At 41.8% G+C, this 10905-nt stretch overlaps 1 protein-coding gene across 1 annotated transcript in view; it reads left to right on the plus strand.

Moving 5' to 3' along the window:
- The window catches only part of gfra2b (GDNF family receptor alpha 2b), a 132656-nt gene extending 124887 nt beyond the window's left edge, over positions 1–7769 (plus strand). The window contains exons 9-10 of the mRNA XM_038734671.1: positions 1008–1055; positions 5926–7769. Coding sequence (XP_038590599.1) covers positions 1008–1055; positions 5926–6069 — 192 coding nt within the window. The 3' untranslated portion in view covers positions 6070–7769. The remainder of the gene's footprint in view (positions 1–1007; positions 1056–5925) is intronic.
- The last annotated feature ends 3136 nt before the right edge of the window (positions 7770–10905 follow it).

Genomic DNA, 10905 nt, shown 5'->3' on the forward strand with positions numbered 1-10905 from the left:
GAGATGAAGTTTCATCTGAAAAGAGACGGACGGTGAAACAGACAGGAAACAGATAAAGACAGAGATATGATAAGAGAAAAAGAGTGAGATGGAGAAAAGTGTCCCTCTGCTGTCTGTTACCTCCCGCATGCTGCTGGGAATTTGTTTTCTGAACAGTATCATTTGCCCAAAGCACATGAACATTTTTCTGTGAGCTCTGCTGAGCCGTCACAGGAAACGGACCTGCGGAGGCGTTCATTGTCGGAGGAGGTTACCGCGGTAATAGTCCATATGATAATGATTCATTTAATGATCGCTATAACAACGTGGTGGATGTGCATGTATGCATATCTGTGGGTTTGCACATGTGCATTTCAAAGGAAATGATGATGATCCCGCACGCAGCGTTTCCAGGCTTCTCTTTCTGCTCTCGATGATTTCCCGTCACTGAAAAGAGTTTTCTTCCTTCTCGTGGAGCGATAACATCTGATTGGCTCTCCCACCCAGGTACCAGGAGTAGATATGCAAATGAAGCTCTGACAAAGAGGCTGATGGGAGATGGAGATAAATGCTCTGCTGTGTGTGTGTTTGAGCAGGCGGAAGTGTGCTTCTTTGTTCACGCAGACGTCACCGCTCTGCATTTCAATGACCGTGAAGCTGGTGAGCTCGGCTCAGCTGTTAAACACTGAAACGACGGGAAAGTGTGCAGAGCAGCTGGTTCTGTTCTTTTAATGATCTCCTCAGTGTTTCTCAGTGGCTCTGACCTCTGCAGTAACTGGGACAGTAGATCGGTCGATTCACTAGAACAGGACGGGTGTTCAGCCAATCACGCATACGGTCGTCATCGTGTCTGATAGCATGTTGATTAGAGAACAACATCCTGCTGTTCTAACGTGAGAGTAACAGCCGTTCTTCTTTTAATGAGCCAGAGTTAATTGTCCTGACCAAGCGTGGGCGGACGATGAGGACTAAAGAGCGGTGATTGTGATGTTTCTGATGTTTTCTCATGATGACTTCTTGTTTTACAGGATGGAGGCCAAAAGTGCATCCCCTCTGATGAGTTTGAGTGCGAGGAGGTGAGGAGCTTTGATTACACACTTCTGTGTTTTGACACTTTAAAAACTAATTATTGGAGCAACAGTTTTTTTGTTTTTTTTTAAACTGCATGATTAAAAACATAAAATCCACTGCCTTACACACACATTTTACTGTATCTCCTGTGTGGATTTGTATTTTTGTTTTTCCAGAAATAACTGCTGACGTATGTGAGGTGGTCGGGTTCACTCCTTTCTATTTAGGTTCTTTATAGTAGATTATTCTGGGTTAAAAACAGTTGTACACGCTTATTCAAACTGTACAGCATAATGACTGTTGATGCATAACTTCTCTAATAGAACAGGTAAATTAAAACAGTTTACATCTTGCCCTTATATTTGCTGTTCCCTTTTTTCCTGAGGGGAACATGCACATCATCAAAACTAGTCAATAAAAGACAAAATGAGACAAATATATAAAACATACTATATGCAGAAGACACATGCAAAAAACACTGAGAACACCTCCTCTCATCTTGCCGGAGTCTTGCGCCGACAGCTCTGAACATGGACCACTTGCCGAGTGCTTGATCCGGGATGTCGATGTGGCAGGTCTCTGTAAAGATGTGGGCTCAACAGTCACAGATTTTCATTGCTTGGCCGACATGAGTCCCATTTTGTCCAGACTGGACCTTTAGCAGCAGAATTAAGTCCAAGCTGGGCCAACATGGCTCCTATCCCATCTTCCTTTTCCAATGACTGTATCTCTGTCAGAAGTAACATGTGTTTCAGCAATAAAGCCGGAAAAAATAGATGAAAACCAAAAGTGTAACAAAGTTTGAAGGAGCTACCGGCTGCTGCTTCTACCAGCGCTGCCGGTTGCCATAGATTCACCTACATATCGCTGTAAACTCTGTGTCTTGACTGTGAGGGTTTATGTAAGGCACTAACTACATGTAAGAGAGAACTAAAGAGGTTCTGAAAGGTTCACATTTGGCTCATGCAGTTTGTCTAGTTTTAGAGGAGTAAAAATGTGAGAGGAAAGAATGGAGATTTATACAAACCGCTACTGCATGTGATTTATGAGCTCTGACGTACGGCTGCAGCGGAGGAAACTGTCTCTGAAAGTTCATGTCTGAGAAAAGCAGATGTAAATTCTGCAACTGTTTTATTAGGCACAAAAGGAGGGAGAGAGACTATAGCAGATAAGCAAAGTGAGAGAGAGACACACAGTAATATGGTTTTAATAGTTGCAGTAAAGAATATTGCATCAAATTAAAAGATGCATGATAAGATGATTTTACCAGCTCTCCTTTTAGCGTCACATCATTTTCTAAAGCCATTATAACATAATTATATGGAACATTATGTAGAACAGGTTCAGCCTTTTCTCTTTAAAGCTAAATGTTTTATTATCTGCTCAAACTCAACACATGTAGTTAAATTATAAGCTATATAACATTAACCAGCGTCTTGTTGGCATAGGCTGTACATCATCCACATTCCTGACGAGACCATCTTTCACCACTCAAGAAAAACTCTCCTCCTGCAAACACGACTCAGTTTAGCTCCCAGCAGCCACCTCTGCAGCCTCCTCTCGATGCCTTGTGTGCTCGGAGTGGTTGGTTTGGAAGGCAAACATTTTTGCGATTCTGTAAAACATACCTGTCAACACTGGGATTTTAAAATAGGGGACATTTTCAGGCACCCCGCCTCGGGCCATCTCACCTCCCCTACCACACACAGTCCACACACCGCTTACATTTAGACAAGGGTGCACACGCTGAATACTAAAATCACCACGAGGCAACCAGCTGCTTTAAAATACCAGTGCAACAGTGATTAAGTCAACTAATTCCTACATTAAGTCAGTGAAGAATGTGATGGTTGAAAGTGAAATGCTGTGAACGTTTATTTACTCATTTGGCAAACACTTTTATCCAAAGTGACTAACATGTGAGGAATAACACAGAAGCGTCAGTAGAGTAAGAGATCTACGAGTGACAACGGATTCTAGTAGATGCTGCATCAGTGGGATAGATACAGAGGGGAATGAGTCCTTTTGGGTTGATCGAAAACCAGATTCACAGCTGCGTTCTGGACCATTTGTAGGGGTTTCACCGCACTGCTAGGAGGACATTGCAACAGTCGAGGCGAGAGATAATTGATTTTTCTTATGTAACATCCCAGCATTAATAAATAAGAACACAAAAGGGCGTTTAATGAGTATATGTATATGTTATGTAAGCCTCCTCCCATTTGGTAAGTCTTTTTGGCAGGTTCTTCATCGCTCTCACATTCATCCAACTGAATCCTCACGCTGCTCTTCTCCTTCTTATTCTTGTTTTATTGGCGGGTGCCGTTTGACCAAATGACTTCACGTCACTACATGTCACAGCTAATGTTCTAAATGCTGCCTTTTTACTTTCTTTTTAGAAAGGTTAAAAATACAGGAGATTTGAGAAAATATGAAAATATGGAATGAAAGTCTGAATCATCTGACGTCATTAAGGCCCTGGCGCCATCTTGTGTTTTTGATGTAATTAATTGTGACACTATTTGGAGCATTGAAGAGATTACAAACACACTAGCAAATGCATGTACAAGCCATAACACTGGGAACCATATCCAGTAGTTCTCCTGATGAAATAATTTATTCTCTTTCATCGTGGAAGACCGAATGCAGGAAACCTCCCGTCCCAGGGAGTTCCCATTTATCAGGCAAACAAGCCTTCAACCTCACAGGTGCCACCACAACAGCTTAAGTTAGTTCGCATCCGAACTAATCTTTTAAAGTCACAGAAAAAAGAACCTGGCAGCGGTAACATTTTTTGTCAATGGAGTTCGGTGGCTTTGAAGAGAGCGATATAACAGCTATTTCTGGTAACACAGCATCTTACTCTTTAAAAAGTTACTGCCTGAGCCCTTTTGGGTGGACATACGAAGATTCTATAGGGGTTGTTGTGGGGGGCACCTGTGAGGTTAAAGGCGTATTTCAGTTTGCCTGAGATATATATATATATATATAAACCACAAATGAATAAACCCTAAGTGTTATGAATCATATATTAATTGTCTCTACACATGGATGTGGAGCTTTAAGATTCATTCTTCACCTCAGAAATAACAAATATTTGACAAACAAAAGGTACACCTACTAGATTTCTTCCAGAGCTTTCAGTCACAACTCGGATCCTTCAGTGGATGGTCTGCTCAGTTGTCATAGAGTGAATTTAAATGGATAAATGCTAAATATACTAAATTAAGAAGAGGCGAATAATGATAAAAAACAAGTTTCATATGATCACAGCCGTTAATATCTATTTGTACATCACTTGTGGATGTTTATACTTATATTTGTTGACAAATACATTAATAAACACTTAGAAATGGACAGTGTGTCTTCTTACAATTATAAAATGTGATTAACCTATTATTAAAATTAAGTGTTTATATGTTATGTAAAGTTTCACACATCCTACAAAGCAGCAAACAAGAATTCTAACTACACTGGAATATTAATATTTAATATTTAGTGGTGTCCTCGTACCCTCTAATATTTACTGCCATGCTTGAAAACTCCGGTTTATTTCAACTTGCTGTGTTTCCTGTAAATGTGGCTATTGTTGCTGTATGGGTTGTGCTGACTTTGCACTCTCTACCTCTGTTGTAAAGACTCTGGGAGACGAGGCCGCAAGCAAAACAGTGTTTATCAGGCGAGCTGCAGGAGCCTCCTACAGTTTTCCATATAAATTCAAACACTTGTCTCTGAGTCTGACTGAAAGAAAACACAGAGAGCAGCCGGCTGATAGATGCTGGATGCAGGGGGATCTGCATGCAGGTCAACCTGCATACTTGTTTCACTTTGTTTTCATGTGTGAGGCTGTGGATCAGTCTATTTAGTGTGTTCGTGCCAGAGAAGCATTTTTCAAATTGCAATAATAAAATGAGATGATAAACATTGTGCAGTTTTTATCATATTATTTTTATTTGGGGATTTTTTTTTAACCTGGGGCTAAGTATCCAGCACAATAGTGGCTTTTATTCTCAGCTACCATTGGATCATTGTCACGACGCATAGAGTCAAATCTGTCCCATTAAAACAGGCCAGTGTTAAGAGGGTGTTGGGCAGGCTAACCTGTTACAACATTACACCAGGTTGAAATAAATCAGAATTTTCTTTTCAGTGCAGGTGTGATCACAGAAAAAAGTTACATAATTCTGCAAGAGATGCACAAAATTAACTGTATTCTTCTCTACGGTGAAACTGACACAATCATAACTTCCATTTCCTGTCAACATCAGAAAACCTCTTTCATGTTTTGGTATTCCTGAGGACCCAATAGCAGGACACAGAGACAGCGGTAAAGGAAAAATGCACGGAAAACGGTGGTTTCTTGCTGGGAGTCTGCTGAGCGGGCAGGCGGCGGACAAAAACAGGTTGGCAGAGATCATTCACCAAAAACAAGAGTGGCGCAGCCAATGATGACAACTTCAGCTTCAGCACAGTTCTCAAGCCAGCCTAGTGACACTTTTCATTAAAAATAATGGCCTTACTCTGTGCAGTGTTACACATTTGTTTGGCGTGAAAGCAGGTTACATGTGACTTTCAAAATAATTACTTGGTCACACCTCTGACAACTACAGTGTCAAGTCTCATGTGGTGCTATTTTCACAGGAGGTTTCTGCTAAATCAACAGCAGAATTTACTGGGTTACTTCCGTTCTCACCCTTTAGAACAACTACAGGAAAAACATCTTGTATTTAATCTATGTGATACAAACTAATGCTCTTACCTTTTTCTATGCCTATCCCTTCCTCCCCTCCATCACTTCCTCCTTCTTTCTCCACCTCTCTTTCCTCCCTTCCTCTTAAACTCCCCCCTCCACCTCCCTCTCCTCTCTCTGTTCAGGCTCTGTTGGCCCAGGGGTCAATGGACTCTCAGGACTCTGCAGGGCCCAAGAGCAGCAGCCGGCAATCAGCTCCACTCCTCTGCCACATCTCTGTGACTGTGTGTGTGTCCGTCCTGCCAACGTTTCTACTCTTCGTCTCATAAATACGAACTCGCACATACACACCGCACAAACACCCACAAGCTTAACATTCACACACACACACACACACACACACACTCCCATAATTGGCAAGACCCAGAGAAAGTCACGTGACTCGGCGCCCTTCACTGTATGAGAAAATGTCAACAAACAGACATCCAAACATCAACAACGGTCTTTTGAGGAGGAAAAGTGTTCAGGAGGACTTTTCAGATTAGCCGTCTCTCTCCACCACACACACACACACACACACACACACACACATCGATGATAAAGAAGAAGAAACTGGACTGTGTTTATTGAGGACGAGAAACAACAAAGGCAGAGACGGAGAGACTCTTGGGATTTTGGATCACAGTGACTTCATTTCCAGTGCTCCGTGTCTGCAGGGTTTGTGTGCTTTTTGTGGAGCCCGGCTCTGACTCATTCCCTCCAGCTTTTTTGGATCTGAGACAGCTGGGCTGAAAACACACACACACACACACACACACACACACAATCGGACAGCAAGTCTTAAAATCTGCAGCGTGAGAGAGAGAGAGAGAGAGAGAGACGACGACTGGCTTTCTGGGCTGGACAGATGGTACAGATCCTTCCACGGTGTTTGTCAGCTCAATTTATCACTCCCCTGGACCTCTCTAGTGGCAAGAAATCTATACTGCATACATACAAAGCACAAACACACACATACATGTACACGCGCATGCACACACACACACACACACAGTGTCGCCCTCCCCTTAGACCTCGTTAGCGGGCAAACAGGGTCCCCACACGGACACAAACACTCATGCTGTACACCAGTGTGCTTTTCGCGGGTCTTTATCTCAATTTTGTGTCGACATTCTGTACAAACTTCATTTACTGTGGAATATGAAAAAAGTCCATCCAGCGGAGTCTCAATGGAAGAGTGTATATTTCACATACTGTCAGTGTATAGCTGTGTGAGCACAAAGTGTGTGTGTGTGTGTCTTTCTTTACGTGAGTGTGTTTGTTGGGGAGTGTGTGTGTTTCTGCGTGGGCTGTGTGTGTGGATGCTCAGTGTGTATGTGAGCAAAGAGAGGCTGTAAGGGTTCAAATCTTATACGCAACTGAAAACTTGTACCACTGCTGAATACTTGATGTTGACATTTAAATACCACTGAATTGATGGCTTTGAAATATTCACTTTGAGGATTTTTAAGCAGTGAACATTCAAAAACTGCAGTTTAACTTGTAGGTTAAATGTCTCACTCGTGGAAGTATTATTTTATATGATTTACAAGCTATAACAGCAGAAATTCAGAGAGCTAGATTGTTTGTAATTCGACTTGAGTCAGTGTCAGTTGATCTTTATCACTAGTTTAAGTTTGGATCTCAGTGTTTTACTAACATGAAGAAGGGACAGTGCTAGTTTCCCCGTTTGAAGCGATGGGACTTCACTGCTGCACCTGAAAAGAAAACCAGTCAGTGTTGGCAGACGTGACCTACACCAAAGCAGAGCGTTAAACCCACCCAAATAATTTCCACTGAGGAGAGGTAACCCCACTCAGTCTTCTGTTTTAGTTTTATTAGTATAATTAACCCAAAAATACAGTTACAGTAATGAAAACAAATCTTATGAGAACACGACGCTTTTAAAGAGGTGGTATTCTGCTCATTTTCAGGTTCAAAATCTTAATTAGCGGTTGTACCAGAACAGGTTTACATGGTTTCATTTTCAACAAACACCATATTTTTCTCATACTGCACATTGCTGCAGCTCCTCTTTTCACCCTGTGTTGAACGCTCCGCTCTTGAGCTACAGAGTGATGCATCTGACTTGTACAAAATCTTTGTTGGGAGTTGCACATGCGCAGTTCCCAGGTAAGGACCACTAGCCAATCAGAAGCAGAGAAGGGCGGGTCGTAAGAAACAAGGTAGTGTGATCCAAATCAAAGCCGCTTCAGACTGAGACCGTAACCTAGCAGATGGTAGAAGTTACTCACAAGTCCACAACCACACAACATCATTGTTCCACATCTTACCATAAACCACTACAAAAATCACCATATTTCAACTCAATTTTACATAAAAATTGGCCAAACAATTTGAACGTTTGCTCAGTAGCTTTCACATCAGGTGTAACGTTAGCATTATAGCTGTAACTTTAGCTGTGTTAGCCAACGTTGAACAGTCTGTGAAGTTACATTTCCGTGTTTATTTTAAATATAATTCACAACCAATAAAGCACACTTACAGGTTGTGATTGTGAATTTCCAGAGTTGCATCGTCTTTTAGGACTGAACGTTGAACTGTTGCCGGTGACGATCTATGCTGCCTTGCAGAAAAATGCTACCATAGCGCAAATTGATAGACTCGACTCTACTCGGCCCTGCTCCGTTTTCCATTGCAGACAGTACCCAGAGATATTACGTAGCTTGTCGTCATAGCAACACTACACACAACTGCCGCGACGTAATGTTCAACGCGACACACACACCAGCGATCCACACAGCTTTCTCTTTTTTAAGTTAAAGCGTTTGAACCTTGCTCAGAATGTAAAGACAGATAAGCGGTATGAAAAGCTTCCAGCTGTGTTTTCCTCTGCCGTTGTTGCTGCAGCGGTCTGTGTGACGGCGGGAGCAGAGGGCTCCGTGAGCGGGCGGCTGGCCGGCCTCACACGCTCCTCCCGCGGGTCACAGCAGGCTTCCCCCGCAGCCACTTGCGGAGTTCCTCAACTCCGAAAATATTCAAGCACATTTTTGTTCCACCATCACTCGTAAAACTGTCAATATTCAAAATCTACACAGATGATTTCTCACATCAAAACTTCTCAGAAGTGGATTTAGTCATGAAATTCCATACGAAAACTGTAAAATATAAAACTTTCTGTTGCTGGCGTCTGTCTGGCGCAGCAGTGATGATGCAGTGAATAGTGAATATTCTCTCTGACCAATCAGCAGTCTGTCGTGTTTTCACGTTATATTTTAGTTTCCCTCAGCTCACTTGGAACCTCGACATTCGTGATTTGAAAAAAAGTACCTGGAAGCAGATACAGGTGCAACATTTCTACAATGGAAAACCAAACAAAGGCGAGTCGAGCCAAAGGGCCTCCGCTCAGACTAGCTTGGTTTGAGGGCGTGCCTGACCCCGCTAGCTGCTTGGCAAGCTATATGACGCGTTTTCATTGTGACGTCACAGGGATGAAAGGGAAGCGGCTGGACTACAAACGAGCTGTTTTCAAGCAGATCAGAGCAGAGTTTTCTGTGGAAGATGGGAACTCCCTTTGGGCTGGACTTTGGGTTTTTTCACTTTGCAAACCTGTTACATGCACAAAAAAGAGATATAACTCAATAAAGGAGAGGGAAAAAGCCAAAAAGCAGAATATCACCTCTAAGAGTTTCGATCTAAGTGTATTGAAGTGAAATGGTTTTGTTGGTCATCAGTAGAGATGTCATGACAACCGATACTTCGGTACCAAGTCAATACCAAAATTCTGAAAACAGGCCTGTACCCGTTTTTCTAGGTACCATTAGTACCGGCGATCCAACACGTGGAAGATGGCAACAAGTGCAGCTGCAGTGACGGGGTGAAATTAGTTTAATATTTAACATTCATCAGTTTTTAAGGCTGTTACCTTCGATAGCTCCTTATCAAAGCCTCAATTTCTCTTTCACAGCTGTTAGTTGTTCTTTGAAATTTTCAATTGTTTTTATTAAATTAGTGTATGTTGAAGTACATGGGATTTATTGATTTGTTTTTTACCGTGGTATCGAATTTGATATTGAGAATCATGAAATTTCACAAACTTGTGGTATTATGGCATCTAAATCATCAGTAATCATGTATTGCGTGTCGAGCAGAGTCAGCTAAACTCCATCAATCTCAATCATACTCAGATGAGAGGAGGGACAGATGTCTGGAAGAGTAAGATATGTCTTATGTCTTGTATTACATGATCACGACTAGTTTTGGTTCTGCCGTAACAACACAGCGTTAGTTTTCAAAAGCTGTTCACTCACCAAGTTCACTCTGACCCTTTTCACACCATAATATAATAGCTCATCACTAGTTGTTATTTCGACTCAGTAATTTCTGTTCCCGGTGACTTGGATGCTGAACTGGCTCATTATTATAAGGCTGCGTGTACGAATATGTAGCTGCAACCTCACAGATGTAAGAAGTAGCGCTGGGATCCATATTTACAGTTGTTAAACTTTATTACTTTGCTGCTCTTCTTATGTAATTGTGAAGTCCACATCCATTTTCTCTGTTTTGAGATAGACATGAAAACTGCCTCAAATCAAGACGTCTCTCTACATCATTTTCCCAAAGGAGCAAACTTCAAACTTGAACATCCGGAGCTGCTAGGGGATGAAAAGTCAAGCCTGATCAAACCCCTCTGTCCAATCAGGTTATGTTGTGCCAGTTACAAGATCCAAGAAAGATCAGGTCTGATAAGCAATAGGAAACCTGGACACTTGAATTTTCAATATTGATTTCCCTAACCTGAAAAAAAACAAAATCATTTTAAATTCCAAAACTTGAAATGAACTCATAAATTCAAATCAGGTAAAATATTTAATGCTTTACGTTCAGTTGTATGTACAGTTCTACATGAAGCATTCAGTAGTGGTTCAATTTCACAATTAGGTGTTCAGTTGCTCATAAAATTCAAAAACCGTAATTTGGTCCTTTTTTTGCTTCCATAAACATGTTTAATGTCTGTGTGTGTGTGTGTGTGTGTGTGGGTGGGTTGTTCAGTGTGTACTTTACCTCTGGCCACTCTGTGGGGTATTTTTTATGTTTCATAGAAGCTACCAGGATGTGGAACATGAACATGAAGGCCTGTTCAAGACGACCACCAGATCAGTGTC

The sequence above is a fragment of the Micropterus salmoides genome, unplaced genomic scaffold, assembly GCF_014851395.1.
Source record: "Micropterus salmoides isolate LMB-PRFRI ecotype aquatic unplaced genomic scaffold, ASM1485139v1 Ms_hic_scaffold_20, whole genome shotgun sequence".
Taxonomy (NCBI): Eukaryota; Metazoa; Chordata; class Actinopteri; order Centrarchiformes; family Centrarchidae; genus Micropterus; species Micropterus salmoides.